The following is a 17325-nucleotide window of genomic DNA, read 5'->3' as shown; positions in this document are numbered from 1 at the left end:
TTATGCTTCACAGATAGAACACTAAAGCTGAGTACAATTAACTCCCTTTGCAGGATTTTTTTTTTTTTTAACTTGGTAATTCATCAAAACACAAGAGTTGATTATATTTGAAAATGACTAGGGTTGCATAATTCAAAATAATGTTTTCTTATAATAGTTGAGTATTTTTTCTATCCTGGAACTCACTCTGTAGACCAGGCTGGCTTCAAACTCAGAGATCCACCTGTTGTTGCCTTCCAAGAGCTGGGATTAAAGGCAGTGCCATCACCCTCCCTTCTAGCTACTAAATTCTTAAGCCTAGTGAGTGGGTGGAGAAAGGGCATAGTATCATGAGTTGATTGACAGTTGTTTAAGTTGGCATTATGTATGATACCAGAAAGGTTTGTCAATGCAGCTCAATGGTAGTGTTTGCCTAGTATGCGTGAGGCTCACATTTTTTGGTATTAGAGGTGTGAGTGTGAGTGTGTGCGTGCGCATGCACAAATGCATGAATGATGAGTATGTAGGTGAATTTTCTTGAGATTTCTACTTTTATGTGGGTTTCAAGTAGCTAGGCTGTTTTGGAAAATATTTTTACCTGCTGTGACCCATCTTGCCAGCCCTTGCTGGCATTTTGAACATGAGAGAATTTTAAATTACCTTATACTATAATCTTATAATTTAAGATTCAAATAAAGAAGAAATGACTATAGAGCTAGAGCTTGTAAGAGAGAAAGACAGAAACCACTGAACATTAGGCTTTATCAGAAAACATAACAGGCCCTATAAACCTGAATGTAGTTCAGGACTCACAGGATTGCGGAGTACTGTGGTACAGCTCTGGGATTTGGCTTACCTTGTTTCAGTTCCTTAAATAGTAGGTGTTTTGTAATTGCTAATCTTTTTTGTCTCAAATAGGTGAATTTGGCAGTATCTGGACAGTTTGACAATACTGGGAAAAGGGATGCTGTTGGAATCTACTGGGTATAGGCCATGGATACTGCTTCAATACACCCTCTATTCACACAGACAGCTCTTTGCAACAGGGCCTTTATCTAGTCTAAAAATGTTAAAAGTGGCCAAATTGATACATCTGGTTTATTATTGATTATTTGGGGGCTGCTCTGGGATTAGAAACCTACTCTCGTGTTTTCTTTCATTTATTCATTCATTCATTCATTCATTTGTGTGTGTGTATGAAGGGGTGGTTGGGGGAGAGATACTGTGATGGAAGATAAAGGGCAGTTTATGAGAGCTCTTTTTACACCATTTGGGTTCTGGGATTGGATTAAGATGATCAGGTTTGGCAGTAGCCCCTTTGGCTGCTTGAGTCATGTCACTGGCCTCTGGAATCATTCAGAATAGTCAGTGTGGAGAGACACCTGGAATTATAGATATAGATGGTGGGAGCTTCCCTGTTGGTTTTGAGAATCTAGACTGGATCTCTGGGAAGAATAGCCAATGTTCCTAACTGCGGAGCTATAATTTTTTTTTCCATTAAAATTTTTTTTGTGTGCATACATGAGTGTGTATGTATGCGTGTGTAGAGGGCATTACTGGAGATTGAACTTAGAACTTTACATACACACTAGGCAGTTACAACTTTGCTTTTTTATTTTAAAAGATATTTACTTATTTTTATGTATATGGGTGTTTACTTGTATGTATGTATGTATGTATGTATGTATACTGTGTATGTGTCTTGTGTCCATGAAGGGCAGAAGAGGGCATAAGAATCCCTGACACTGGAGTCACAGGTGGTTTTAAACTGTCTAGTGGGCGCTGGGGACTGAACCCAGGTCTTCTGAAGAGTAGCAAGTGCTCCTTACTGCTGAACAATGTTCCAGCTCTAAGTCGTGTGTCCCCCGCTCCTACTTGCTTTTGGCTTTTTGAGACAGGGTTTTTCTGTGTAGCCCTGGTTGTCCTGGAACTCATATATTATATCATTCACACACACACACACACACACATATATATATATATGTATATATATATATATATTCCTATATTATCCTTTTTTTTCTCTCCATCCCTTCTCTCCTTTCTCCCTAAAATTAGATAGGAAAGAAATAGAGGAAAGAAAAAGGAAGAAAAAAAGAGATCCTTGAATCCAACTTCCCTTACTTTGTTTCCTCCCTGTCCAGGAGCATTTAACCTCCCTTTAAATAACAACTAATATCCATCACCCACTGAATGATCAAAACCCACCCACCCCATTTCTTAGGAATGGGGCCTTGTCCTCTAAAGTTGCTTCCTGCTGTCTGGGAACATCATCTCCTTTGGGGGGGCCCTAAAAAAATCGGGATATTGGCCAGTCTTAAGAAAGCCAGCTGCAGCACTTGCTGTCCAAGCTCTGTTTGGTATGAAAGCAAGGGCTTGACTGAAGTCCTGATTGGAACAGTCTGACAGACCAGAACAAAGGGGCTTCTTCGCCATTTTGCTGTCCTAGAAGCAAGTTTTGATGAAACAGCTATTGAGGCAGTCTGAGGTTGGATGAAGCAGGATGCTGATATGTCTCAGCATCATTCTTAGCATCTTCAAGCTTTCAACATATAAACTTTCAAAGGTAATATACATTTCTGCCATAACACATGTATGGAATGTGTGGTGTGTACAGTGCAGCTAAAGATGATTCTCTGCTCTCTGTTTGAGCAGGTAAGGCATCTGTCTTTTAGTTTGGACTGTAACCAACTGTAATATACCTTTTCATTCATGTCACATGAAAGGATGGCATGATAAGTCTTGAGGACTTTATAGCCAACAAGATTTATTGGCTATTAGCTGAAGTTTTGGCTGGAGACATTCATGTCTCAGTTTCAGATCTGTTCCCATGTAAAGTGATCAGTATATATATTACCCATGGCATTCTTTTTTTGGTTTCTTCCTTTATGTGTGCAGCCTAGATCTTCTGGTGGCCTCCCAGTCAAATCTAATCTTTACTAATTTGGATAGAATTTATAGCTTTTCTTCTGTTGAAACAAAGACAAAACCTCTTCCCCAAATGCAACACATTTCCTGCCTTTCATTCTGAAGTTAGGACACCCTTAAAATAGATGGGCTGTTCTAATTTAGCAGTTTTCCATAATCTAGTGTCTTTCAGCTTGCTGTTGTTTTTTTGTTAACTAGCATTTAAACAATTTAAAGTCAATAAGGCGCTATCTCTGGGGAAGTCTTAGTTATCCCTTTTTGTTTGTTAAGCATCACCTTTAATGTATGATTAGCTCTCTCTACAACTGCCTGTCTTATAGGATTTGTGAGATGTGCCTCTAACATGTTTCATGCCATAATGTCTAAAATACTGTATTCTAATGGATACGTGTGTCAGAGCATCATTAGCTTCAACCTGTAAGGGCATTTCCAAGATAGCCATCACATCTAATAAATGTGCAATCTTAGATTCAGACTTTTCAGAATTCAAGACAGAAGCTCCTTGGAATTTTGAACATGAATCAACTGTATATTAATGTATGTACATATTTAAAAAATTTTAAACTACAAAATGAAACATATCAGCTGTTACATAACATTGTTCTAAGGTAACTTCATTAAGCAGAATCTGTATTTTTAACTCAGTATATTGTCTATCTTTAGGTTGCCATTTTAATTTTTCAAACCTTTGTAGATTTTTCTCATCTCCATTTAACAAGGCTGGGAAAATATTTTTTTTAATTTTTATATTTTTAATTTTAATTTTATTTTATTAAAAGATTTATTTATTTATTATATATAAATACACTGTAGCTTTTTTTCAGACACACCAGAAGAGGTCATCCGATCTCATTACAGATTTGAACTCAGGACCTCCGGAAGAGCAGTCAGTGCTCTTACCCACTGAGCCAACTCTCTAGTTCTCATTTTAGGTTTTATAACAGATATAGACTGCTATTTTTTTTAGTCTTGTTACATGGTGGTACTTTAGGCTTTGGATTGAAATTTTTGAAATTTTGATTTGAAACTTTATGATTCAAAGGATTATCTACATTTTGTTCTATTGTTTGCAACAGAGCAAGGATTTTTTTTTCTAAGTCTGCCTTCTTTTGATCACTCTAAAAAAGGATATGTAGTTGTAATTTTTGCTACACTGCCTTGGCTCCTGGTAATGTTGAGTTCCTAGCCGCCCACCAGAGCCTTCTGGATTCTTGAATGAAAGCCTCCCTGCCCCCTCTCCCCATGCCAGTTAATTTTAAATGCCTTGACTAACTCAAAGACTGGGCAGTTCTAATCCTCCCTGTGGCTAGCACACATTTCCTCTCCTGTACTCCTGGCTTAGCACCCTCTAATGCTGTATTTCATCTTTGTTGCCCTGGCTCCTCCTAGGCAACTCAGTCTTTACTGCCCAAGATGCTTCTGGGCAGCCCTTCTGGGGACCGTATTTCTTCTCACCTACATTTCAGATGATTTTCCCTCTGCAGCTCTAAAACTGATCCATTTTGCTCCTAATTATGGCGATTCTCCCTTTCCTCCTTTTCTTAAAGTTCCTAGCCTGCACAAATCTAAATGTCCAACCTCAACCTATCTGCTCAGCCATTGGCCACTGGCTGTTTATTGATGGTCAAAAAATGAATGGGGACAAGGATCTTCAGTATTTGGACACTCAGATTCCCAATTTTGGGGGCCTGATTAATTCAAAGCATTAGAACCAATCCTTAACAAAGATATATAAAATTGTAATCATTACAGAAAAAACAGTTATTCATGAATAAGTGAAATAAAATATGGAATCCAGAATGTGCTGTCATTATTTTTCTCTCCATTTTAAACATAGAAAATGCTTTTCTCTTTTAATGTCTAATTCCTTCAAAGACTTACTTTCTCCCTATGACTTTTTCCTTTTTTCCTTTGTTTTTAAAGATTTATTTATTTTATGTATGTGAGCACACTGTAGCTGTACAGATGGTTGTGAGTCTTCATGTGGTTGTTGGGGTTGAATTTTTAGAACCTTTGCTCGCTTTGGTCAGCCCTGCTCGTTTAGTCTTTGCTCTTGCCCAAAGATTCATTTATTATTATACGTTAGTACACTGTAGCTGACTTCTGACGTACCAGAAGAGGGCGTCAGGTCTCCTCACGGGTGGTTGTGAGCCACCATGTGGTTGCTGGGATTTGAAATCCGGACCTTCGGAAGGGCAGTTTGTGCTTTTACCCACTGAGCCGTCTCACTAAGTCATCCCTCCCTATGACTTTCTGTATTCAGTTTCTCAGTTTCTTTAGCATTTAACATAATATCGAAGCTACTTAGCTTGGTCAGAGGCTTGTGTCTGGGTTTGGATTTGTTTTGTTTTGAGGGTTGTCTATGGTGCTCCTTCTGCTGTTCAGTTAGCACCTAGTGTTGGCGGCTGGCTCCACCCCCCTACAGCTTGGTCCAGAGGGCTGCCCTGCTGGTTCTGTCTTGTACTGGTCATGGTCAGGCTTCTCTGACAGCCCCCACCCCCAACCCCCAACACACACACAGAGTTCAGCTTCAGGCCTTCACCCATGAGCACTAGTCTTAGGCCTTCATGCTTTACCACACTGGGCTAGGGCAGCGGTCACCATACTGGGGATGCAGTGGGCTAGGACTGGGCTGCTGTTTTCCCATGGGCTGCCGCATGAACAGCACCTTCTACTGAGCAAAAGCACTGGCTTCCTAGAGCAGTGTGCTCACCTGAGACGGTGACTTGAGGCTCTGTTCTTGCTGTACCCATTACTCACAGGCCTCCACTCTCTGCAGGACTTAAGCTGTTCTACTCTCACAGAGCAGCCTGCCCACCCCCATAGAGCAATGCGCTAAACCATCCTTCCCTGTGGCTTCTCAGGTGCTAAGCATGGATTCTAAGAGCCCAAACGTTGAGCACCATTTATTGCTGAGGGCTTTTCCACCCACACCTCAGTGCTGGCTCCTTTACTAATTCTCAACCTATTCTAACCTGAGTTCAGCTATGTGACTGGTCTCTTCTCGTCTTAAGTCCGCCTCCCAGACCCAGTTGAAAATCTCCTGTTGCACGCCTTTGATCCCAGCACTTGGGAGGCAGAGGCAGGCCGATTTCTGAGTTCGAGGCCAGCCTGGTCTACAAAGTGAGTTCCAGGACAGCCAGGGCTATACAGAGAAACCCTGTCTCGAAAAACCAAACCAAAACAAAACAAAAAAAAAAAAAAACCCAAAAAACAAAAAAGACAAAAGAAAAGAAAGAAAATCTCCTGACTTAGCCGGAAGTCCCATGCCTCAGTTTATTGACCATTAGCTTTTTATTGACAGGTGATTCTTCTACACAGTACATAGTCTAGCAAAGCCTTGGACTTTTAAAAAAAGATTTATTTATTTTATGTATATGAGTACATTGTAGCTCATCTTCAGACTGTAGCTGTCTTCAGATGCACGAGAAGAGGGCATCAGATCCCGTTACAGATAGATGGTTGTGAGTCACCATGTGGTTGCTTGGAATTGAACTCAGAATCTTTGGAGGAGCTGTGGGTGTTCTTGACTGAGGAGCCATGTCTGACCTTGGACTTTTGAATCTCCTGTGTCTACTTATCAATTGTAATGCATGCACCACCAAGATTCACTTAAAAATCTTTCTTTTAAGATGGCATATGGTTTACACCTTTAATCTGAGCACTCCTGAGGTAGATATCTGTGAGTTCCTAGTTAGCCAGAATTACAAGGTTTGGTGATTTGAATAAGAATGGTTTCCAGAGGTTTAAAATGGATACTCACCAGGGAGCAGAACTCTTGGTAGGATTGTAAGGATTATGAGGTATATGTCCTTGTTAGAGGAGGTGTGTCACTGGGGGTGAACCTTGAGGTTTCAAGAGCCCATTCTAAGGCAGAGTCTATCTTTGCTCTCAGCTGCTCTAGCACTTGCCTGTATGCAGCCATACTCCCTGTCATGAGAATAATGGCATATGAGAATAAGCCTCTGAAAATATAAGCAAGCCCCCAATATAAATACTTTGTTTTATAAGAGTTGTCTTGTTCATGTGCCTCTTCACAGCAATAGAACAATGATTGACACATGGTGAGATTACATAAAATAGTGAATGAATTGAAAATAAAACTTAAAGTCAGGCTGTCACTTTATTTTATTATATAATTGTCATCAATGATACAGGCAGTGTTACAGTGATATTTATTGGGGTAGTTAGTCTGTGTTGTAGGCTTTGATTTTTCTTTTTCATTTTCTTTTTTAAAAAAGATTTATTTATTTATTTATTTATTTATTTATTTATTTATTTATTATTGTATGTAAGTACACTGTAGCTGTCTTCAGACACTCCGGAAGAGGACATTAGATCTCATTATAGAAGGTTGTGAGCCACCCTGTGGTTGCTAGGATATGAACTTGGGACCTTCAGAAGAGCAGTCAGTGCTCTTAACCGCTGAGCCATCTCTCCAGCCCAGCTTTGATTTTTCAAATCCTACTTTAAATATGGGTTCTTAAATATTTTAACCTCCTTTCTAGCCCACCAGAGGTAGTAGAAAAGAAAGGTTATTAGGATAGTGGGGAAGTGGACCTGTTTGAAATTGTTCTTTGGAGCAGATCTTTGTTGTCAGGAAATCAGTAATTCAGTTCACAGGAATCATCAGTGGCAGCTTGATTCACTTGCAAACACTTCACAATTATACTGGCAGTCCAGTTCAGCAGCGTCAGGATAGCAAGCACGAATCAGCAGTAGTGGCGTGACCTAACAGAAATAGCCAGGCCTCTGCTGAATTGGCACAAGTCAGCAGGGGCGAAAAGGTCTAATAGGGACACCAGTAGAAGTTCTCTGCTGTGCTTCTCAATGAGGCAATGAAGCGAAGATCAGTGAAGGCAAAGGTGTAAGACCAAGAATCGAAGCATTGCAAAGCTAGCTATGCATGTCTCCTCACTGTAGAATCCTATTTACACTTCCTCCAAACATCACATGTCCTCCCACAGGTCTTGCCTCACCACGTGAGTCTGTCCTCCCACAGGTCTTGCCTCACCACGTGAGTCTGTCTTAGCAGAACTCAATGTGAATCTGTATCACTTGACATCAACCAGCTAGAGTCTGTGGAACCTGAAATTTTTTTTGGTACATTTTTCTCTATGGAGCCACAAAAAATGGAACTCAGCAACACAGTGTAAAGCGAACCAATACAGGCGTGTCTTTAGTGAAGAATCCTTCATCATGTTTTCTTTCATGTGTTTGCTTTAGCAAAACATTCTTTCACCTGTGTCCTCTTCAGCAAAACTGTTTGCTTGAGCAAAATATCCTGTCACTTGTGTCTGCTTCAGCAAAACGTCATTTGTCATAACTCACTTTCCAAAGAAACCAGAAGTTTCCACTTCACTATGTTGATATGATATTGAAACAAATATTGTGATTATGTTTCTATGCATTTATGTAGGTATATTTGTAAATTCCTAGAAATAAAATTCTTTGTAATCTTCTATTCATAGTTTTAATTTTGCCTCTATATAGAGGATCTGTTATACATGTTATATGTATGTGGGCATATACATGTGGATGCCAGGGGTATTCTCCCCCTTACTTTTACTTATTTAGAAACAAGGTTTCACCAAGTACCCCTGAGTAGCAAGGACTAGCCACATGTAGATCAGGCTGGCCTTGAATTCTCAGATCAGTCTGCTTCTTCCAAGTGCTAGGATTAAAGGCATATGCAGGCATGTCTGGCCATACTTTTTTTTTTTTTAATTATTTTCTTAAAGATTTATTTATTACATGTGAGTACACTGTAGCTGTCTTCAGACACACCAGAAGAGGGCATCAGATCTCGTTACAGATGGTTGTGAGCCACCATGTGGTTGCTGGGATTTGAACTCTGGACCTTCAGAAGAGCAGTCAGGTGCTCTTACCCACTGAGCCATCTCACCAGCCCCCTGGCCATACTTTTTGATGACATATCTGAAAATATCTTTGTTTTAGACTCATAGTTAACTCTTTGGATAAAATACTATACTTAGAGCATGATTTTCTTTCAGCATTTTGAAGGATTTTGCATTTTCTTGCTTGTAATGTTGACATCAAAACTGTTAATTGTAATTCTGATTATTTTTGTTGTTGTTTAATATTTCAAGATGGGGGTCTTACTATATAGCTCTGGCTGTCCTGGAATTCACTTTGTAGACCAGGCAGCCTTGAACTCAGAGATCCCTCTGCCTCTGTATCCTGAGTGCTGAGATTAAAGGGTACACTACCATGCCTGGCTTCCATGGGTGGTTCTTAAGTGGGTTGATGTAATTGTTATTTTTTTTAAGGATTTATTTATTATTATTCATAAGCACACTGTAGCTGTCTTCAGACGCACCAGAAGAGGTTGTCAGATTTCATTACGGGTGGTTGTAAGCCACCATGTGGTTGCTGGGATTTGAACTCAGGACCTTCGGAAGAGCAGTCAGTGTTCTTACCCGCTGAGCCATCTCACCAGCCCTAAGTAATTATTTTTTAAGATCTATTTATTTATTTTTAATTCATGTACATGTACCCACGTGAACATGTGTGCACATATTCTTGCAGGTGCATATAGAGGCCAGAGAACATTGGATCCTCTTAAACTGGACTTAAAGATGGTCGTGAGCTACCTAATGTGGATTCTGGAAACCAAACCTGAGTCCTTTGCACGAACAATAAACTTAGTCATTGGGCCATTTTAACCATTGCCTTTAGTCCTTTCATTTTAATATCGTATTTCTGTTTGTTAACTTATTATTTGAGTTTCCTGTAGCCAGAGGATGGCCTTGAACTTTTGATCATCCTGCCTTTATTTCCCAAGTGCTGGGACAAGTACAGACTTGATATTATGAGGTGCTGGAGATAAAGACCTACAGAGTTTTGTATATTCGAGACAATCACTTCACCAAATGATCTGCATTTCCAGCTCGTTTTTTTTTTTTTTTTACTTCTATTTGCTATTTCAGTATTTTTCATCTAGTTCATAGATTTTCTTACCCTTTACCTACTCAATGTTTTAATTAAGCTAGCTTTAGTTATGCGACTCAGTTTTTTCTACATACATGTGTGTAGGTTTTCTTCATGTAATTTTGCTTTGTTGGTTTAATCCTTTCTGTTGCATGTAGCTTTTCACTACCCCACCTTAGCTTTGTGAACAGGCCACACTACTGGCCCCCTCCCAGTTTCCCTTGAAGACACAGATAAAAGACACAGGCACACAGTTGTTCAATATCAACTTGCCTTCTTGGCACAATTGCTGGGCGCTACTATCTCCTGTCTGAAAAAAACGTGCCCTTATTATTACTCTTAGCTCTCCACCTCCCACCTGCCCTAAACTTTAGTGCCTAGTCCCTTCTAGCCCCTTGCTAAAGCCCCTGACCACCTACTTGTGTGGCCACTCTGTTTTGAGATCTCACATGACTCTTCAGCCCTTCTCCATCAGAAGCATGGTGAAACTCTCTCCTTCCTTATGTCTTCCTTTTCCTCCAGGGACCCAGAGGTCCTGCCTGTACCTTCTATACATCAGTTGGCCCATGGCTTTCTTTACTGAGAGATCAAGAACCAACTGGGTAACAGGACCTTAGCATCAGCACTACCCCTAAACCATTTAATTTTCACATTGTGATTTTTTTTTTAATTTTTTTAAAAATTTTTTTTCACAGTATATAATGGATGTATATTATTCTAATAGATGAATATACTAGAGTATACTTCAAGGTAGAAATAATGAAATTAAATGTTTTTTATATATATATAAAAAACACAGTTGTTCAATATCAACTTGCCTTCTATATATATATATATATATATATATATATGTGGTAAGTATGGTAAGTATTAGTGTTATAATCAGGGTAAAATTAGGATTATAGGATGTTATTTGGATCAGAGGTTAGTAGATAAGTACATTGTTATCTTTTAAAACATTGTAATTATTACTTTTTAGGTGCTGTATAATGTGTTAAGAAGAGGCTATAAGGAATGGTTTTATCAGATTTTCTTGAGTTATGGTGGCTGAAACATCAGTTCTATCTTGTGGGAAAAGAACTGTAAGTAAATCTTGGGATAAATTTTTTTAAGTATAATATGTTTTTAATAAGATAAATTGTTATTGGAGATTATATTTGGGAGAGGTGAGAGAGATGGCTCAGTGGTTTAGAATACTTGTTGCTCGGGCAGAGAATCTGGGTTCAATGTCTAGCACCTACTACATTGACTCAACCATCCAAATCATGAGTACCTCCAGTTCCAAGATCCAACATTCCTTTCTGACCTCTGTGGGTACCAAGCATGCATATGGTGCACATATATTCAGGCAAAATGTTCATGCACTTAAAATAAGTCTAAGATGATAGAAAAATATATTTGGGAGACTTAATTATTATTCTAAAGATATACTCTAAAAGGAATTAAAGTTTATTTAAATTGAGTTTATTAATTTTTTTCTGCATAGTATTATTGATCTGTTTCTTGGATTACATAAAACTTAATGTCTATCTCTTAATTTTTCAGAAATGGCAGCACAAAAGGAAATCTATATTAATAGAGTACTTTACTAAGCGAAGGAGATTAAATAGAAGCCACAAACCAACAAACTTGGCAAGCAAGGAAAGAAACCTGTTAGCCATAAGACATGTTACAAATTCATCAACATCCAGTAGCTGTAGACTTCAGAAGAAAAAACTTTTCAGAAATTTTGTCAAAGCAGACAGGTCAGTGATAAATAACTCCTCTAGTAATAGGGTTAGGCCGGAAACTAATCATAATTAAAACAAATTGGATCTGAATGAAGTTTATTTTCATTAAAAAAATAAAAACTTCTGAAAACATTAAATTAGAATTTTCTGCAGATTTTCATTTCCCTATCCAGCAGAAAGCAAGTATCTTTCAACATTCATGCCAGCTTTTCTCATGTCTTAGAAATTGCCAAGAGCAAAATTACTTGAAACAACCTGGTATTTTTGTTGGAAATGTACATCAGTATAAGTTAAAGTTGATTTTTAAGATCTACTCCTTAGTGACAATACTAAGTACTTAGCATCTGTACCTACCTGGACACAGTCCTCAAAAACTCCTCAGAAAGAAAGACATTACTCAGGAATAATGTCCATTCAGGAGAAATCAAAAGAAAATTCCTCCATAGTTACTAAAGAAAGTGAAGATGAGAATTTAGAAGAAGAAGTTGAAAGTTCTCAGAACAGTCCAACAAAGAAGTCAGGCTCCAAGGAAGCTGTAAAGACACCAGTTAGATTTTCCAACAAAAGTAAAACAAATGAGTCTGAATTTGGAATGCGAATGAGTACAAGGTCAGCATCATGTTCAGCTGATAAAACTGCTACTAACTCCTTTAATAAAAATACAGTAACTTTGAAGGGACAATCACAAGAATCTTCAAAAACGAAGAAATTATGTCAGGAAAAATTATCACTTGGAATCTTGAAAGGGAATGAACAGCTTCACCGCAGATCACAAAGACTACAGCAGTTAACAGAGTGTACAACCAGGTCTTTGCGCAGTAGAGAGATTCATGGTCAAATTCAAACAGTTAAACAGAATCAGCAATCAGCAAGAAGAGAACAATGTAACAGTACTCAAAGTAAATGTAATAAGGTTAAGGTAAATCAAAAGCATGTGAAAAGAAAAGTGCTTGAAATCAAGTCTGATTGTAAGGAGGACAGGCATTCAGTTACAAATGAAGTAATAAATTCTCCCAAAGGAAAGAAGCGCAAAGTACAGCATCAGACAACTTCTACTTGTAGTTCTCAGTGCAACCAAGGGTCTGAAAAATGTCTCCAGAAGACTAGTAGAAAAGAAGAAATAAAACCTGTGCCTGTAACTGCTGATATTAGAAAATTAAAAGCAGCTACTTCAGTGGTCTCTAAAAAGAATGAACTGAGGAAATCAGCTCATACACAAGTGAGTACTAGCACAAAACGCCCCCAAATCCCACTGCCACTAGTGCCTGAACACAGTGATGACCAGGAATTGGAGCAAGCTGGAAAGAGCAAAAGAGGTAGCATTCTCCAACTCTGTGAAGAAATTGCTGGTGAAATTGAATCAGATACTGTAGAGGTAAAAAAGGAATCATCATGTGTGGAAAGTGTAAAGGAGGAGAAGCCTGCAGAGGTAAAACTGCAAGGGACCGATGCTGAAAGACAAATACTCCATCATAAAGAAGCCAACCAGGATGTGCGCTCTAATCGGTTCTTTCCCAGTAGGAAAACAAAGCCTGTGAAATGCGTACTAAATGGAATAAATAGCTCAACTAAGAAGAACTCCAACTGGACTAAAATTAAGCTTTCAAAATTTAACTCTGTGCAGCAACATAAATTGGACTCTCAAGTGTCTCCTAAGTTGAACTTATTACAAACTGGTTTGTCAACATCAGTTTTAGAAATGCCTCATCCAGTGTCCCAAAGTACATTTTTAGAGATGAAAGCGCATGGTAATGTAACTTGCCAACGGGATAAAATGAAAGGAATTAAATCTGAAGAAGTTAAAATTAATAATATTGCAATTGAAATTAATAAAGCCACAAAAAGGGATCCTGGAAATTGTAATTTGGATAACCATATTAAACCCTCTCCTGACTCATCATTGGATAATCAGATGAAACTTTCTTGTGAGTCAGCACCAGATCAGGTAATCATCCTTATCACGTGTAGTAGAGGGGCCAAGTGCTTTCTACACACTTATTTACTAACTATTTGAAACAGCTTTTCTTAATAATTGATAAAATTGTTAAAGCAGCCTTACAGTGATGAAACTGAGCACCCGAGTGTTTCACCTTTATGCATATGTGTCTCCTGTTTCCTTGTTTTCCTTGTTTTTACCATTTGTATTTTGTGGAAACTATAACTGAAATGCTAGCCTTTAAATTTAATGCACAGATGTAGTTGGTTTTTTTTTTCTCTCTTTAAAAAAAAAAAGAATTATAGCAACAGAAAGCGTATCTCTTTGTGATTTAAAACCTAGAACTTAATGCCAGTGTGGTGGTGGAGCATGCACTCAGCACTCAGGCGGCAGAGGCAGGTGGCTACACAGAAAAACAAACCAACAATAAATAAATCTAGAACTTAGAACCTGTGTGGGCTGGGGATGTAGCTTAGTGGTAGAGGGCATACATGAGTCTTCGTCCCACCCCAGCCCCCCCAACAAAAAAAATCCCAAAAATTTATTTTAAAAGAATGCCTTTTTGTTGATTTGTATGGCAATTTTGAACAGTTGGCAAGGGAAATTACTAGAGGTATAAATCATTATTTTACGAGGACTATTAGTGCTAACTTTTTTTTTAGTGGTGCTGAGGATCAAACCGAGGTGAGTATTAATGAAAACTTGGCAATCCTTACTACCACTATATCTACAAAATTAGGAATTAATAAAAAAAAATAATTGAAATCCAGAACTCTGTGTCTGAAAAATCTAATGCTTACCTTGAGAAATTATTTTCAATATTTATAAAAAAGGTAAAGCTTTTCCTTTCTAAAGCTGTGGAATGCTGATTAAAACTTTCTCATGTGTAGAACTTGGGTGCTTTCTATAATACAGGTGAATTTATATAATATTTAATTTTATGAGAAAACAGAACAGAATGTGAAATAAGTGATGTTTGGTGATACATTTTAGAGCTAGTACATAAATATTCTAATTCTTAGCACAGAGTTCCTTATAAACCATACCCTAGTATTCTGAACATCAGAAAAATCATATAAGCAAAGAGGTCTTGTTAATAGATATAAGTCACTTTAAAGATTTCAGGATGGTTAAAATTCATTTTAGAGACACAGGAGCTATGGGTAGTATGGAATGAGACTGGATTTATGCAAAAGCAGTGAAAATCAGTGTCCGTTGTTCGAAAATTGAAAACCGAAGTGAACTTAAAGAGAATGGGATAACAGTTGGTGCTTTTAGATTGAATTTTCTGTATGAATGAGAATGAAAGCATGAGTTGAAGATGATCATTCAAACTGTGTAATAGATTATGGCAGCAATTAGAAGTAAGCAGTGAATAGTATTATGAGCAAGTTGTTTGGCTAGGAATGTAGTTTAATGGTGGCCTGCTTGCCTAGCATATAATATTCTGGGTCTAGTTCCAGATCCAGTGATGGAAAAATGGGGCTTTTTAATTTAGGGTTGTGTCTCCCAGTGTAATGGTTGAGTGTATCTTCTAACTCCTGCTGCATAGATGCTTTTCAGAGCTTAAGAGGTGGTTAATGAGGCGGGTGGAGAGGTGGCTCAGTGCTTAAGAGCACTGACTGCTCTCCTGAAGGTCTTGAGTTCAATTCCCAGCAGCCACATGGTGGCTCACAACCATCCTTAATGAGATCTGACACCCTCTTCTGCTGTGTCTGAAGACAGCTACAGTGTACTTACATATAATAATAATAAATATATTTTTTAAAGGAGGTGGTTAATGAGAAAGGCAAGAAACCAAATGTATTCCTTTGGACTTAGCTGTGCAACAAGTAATGTTTACACATTGCTTGCCCTGTCTAATACCAATCTTAGTGACAATATTGAGTGTGTGCAGATCTTCATTGTAAGAACAGTTCTAGACACTTGTTGATGTGTTAACATTTTTGTATGTTTTGAACTTCTTGAGTATTTATTCAGAATTTAATAGCAGTGAATTAATAGAAGTTAACATCTACTACTCAGATTTGAGAAAATTAGAATTTTTTTTTTTTTTTTAAAGCTACTTCAGATTTTAAAAAGTAAAGCAAACTGGATCTTGGTGCAGAGCCCTGCAATCCCAGCATCTTGGAAAGCAAGGCAGAAGGATGGATTTGTTCCAGGCCTCTCTCTAGTTAAATGTGCTTCCTCGCTTCTTCTGATTTTATTTTTATGATTTTATGTATGCATGTACGAAGAATACTTAGCTTTGTGTGTATTTTTAATTTTATATAAATAGCAGTATTTAGTATTTATGTAAAACTTCTTGAATTTTGTTTTGTGCAGTCAGCATTTGATTCATGAGTATTAATAGCTACAAAAGAAGTTCTTATCAATTCAGTTTTTTCTTTAATTTTAGATTGTATTTTTTAACATGAGCAGTATACTCATTATCATAATGTGATTAAGAAAGTGATAGTCACCATTTCTTTTAGAGCATGCTTCAGTACCTGCTACATCTAGGGTACTGTATGGAAGAGGATATGTTTTCTGCTTTACAGAATTTATATTGTAGCATTCACTTAGAGATTTTTCATACCTGTCTAAACATTAAGGAGGAAGGTAGAATGGCTTAACTTCCCCTATAGTTTTTAGGTGTTGTTTTGGTGTTTGTTTTCGAGACAGGGTTTCTCTGTATAACCCTGGCTGACCTGGAACCCACTTTGTAGACCAGGCTGGCCTCGAACTCAGAAATCCACCTGCCTCTGCCTCCCAAGTGCTGGGATTAAAGGCGTGCGCCACCACCGCCCAGCTGTTTTTGTTTTTTGAAACAGGCTTTCTTTGTGTAGTTTTGGCTGTTCTGAACTCACTCTGTAGACCAGCCTGGTCTTGTGAACTCAGAGGTCCGCCTGCCTCTGCCTCCCAAGTGCTGGGATTAAAGGCGTGCACCACCACTGCCCAGCCCTCTAATAGTTTTTATTTAATGAATATTTCCTCTGTAGTATGCTAAGGAAAGAATCATAAATCCCAGCCACAGTCTATACTACACATTGTTATTCAGATAAGAAAAGTAAGGCTTGATTTGCGTGACTTAACTGATTTAGTGACAACCTAAAGTAAGGATGGCTGACTTCAGAGTTCATCCAGATTTAGTGTTGGGATAAAACTCAGTGGCAAAGTGTATGTTAGCATGCCCAAGGACATAGGTTCAGTCCTTTGTACTGAATAAAAATTCAGACAGATTTTAGAATAAGGAAATGTAAACAAACTTCATTATTCAGATCTGAAATTTTCTTCTTTAAAACAAAACAAAAAACTTACTTTGTAGATCAGGCTGGCCTTGAACTCATGGAGATCTATTTGCCTCTGTCTTTGAGTGCCTAGTTCTTCTATTTTTTAATTATTTTATTTTATTTTATTTTATATGCATTGGTATTTTGTCTGCATGTGTCTTGGCAAGGGTATTGGATCTTCTGGAACTAGAGTTACAGACAGTTGTGAACTGCCATGTGGGTGCTAGGAATTGAACTCAGGTTCTCTGGGAGACCAACCAGTGTTTGTAATCACTGAGCCATCTCTCCAGCCCTTCTTCCATTTCTAAAAGATTTATTTTTATTTATGTAGGTGTGTGTCTTTGTAGTGAGTATATGTGTGCAGGTGCCTGTGAGGTATGAAGAGGGAATGAGAGCCACATGAACCAGTTATGAGCCACAGGACATGGGTTGTATGAACTATACTCAGATTCTGAGAGAGCAGCAAGTACTCTAAAACAGCTGAGTTCTCTCTCTCTAGCCTCCTTTCCCCACATTTTTAATGTGCATG

The 17325-nt window shown here is 38.1% G+C and overlaps 1 protein-coding gene across 4 annotated transcripts in view; it reads left to right on the top strand.

The window, feature by feature from the left end:
- The window catches only part of Esco1 (establishment of sister chromatid cohesion N-acetyltransferase 1), a 44357-nt gene that overhangs the window by 3585 nt on the left and 23447 nt on the right, over nucleotides 1-17325 (top strand). For 3 of the 4 annotated variants that reach the window (XR_003952544.1, XR_001782403.2, NM_001081222.1), the window contains exons 2-3: nucleotides 10838-10940; nucleotides 11404-13533. Coding sequence is in view for 2 of the 4 variants with exons in the window: in NM_001081222.1 (NP_001074691.1) it covers nucleotides 11995-13533 (1539 nt within the window). In the remaining 2 variants the exon portion in view is untranslated. The remainder of the gene's footprint in view (nucleotides 1-10837; nucleotides 10941-11403; nucleotides 13534-17325) is intronic. The other variant, XM_006526353.4, reaches the window with a different exon arrangement.

This window comes from Mus musculus, chromosome 18, assembly GCF_000001635.26.
Source record: "Mus musculus strain C57BL/6J chromosome 18, GRCm38.p6 C57BL/6J".
Classification (NCBI taxonomy): Eukaryota; Metazoa; Chordata; class Mammalia; order Rodentia; family Muridae; genus Mus; species Mus musculus.
The sequence above is the reverse complement of the archived record's forward strand: the minus strand, read 5'-3'. Positions and strand labels throughout refer to the sequence as shown.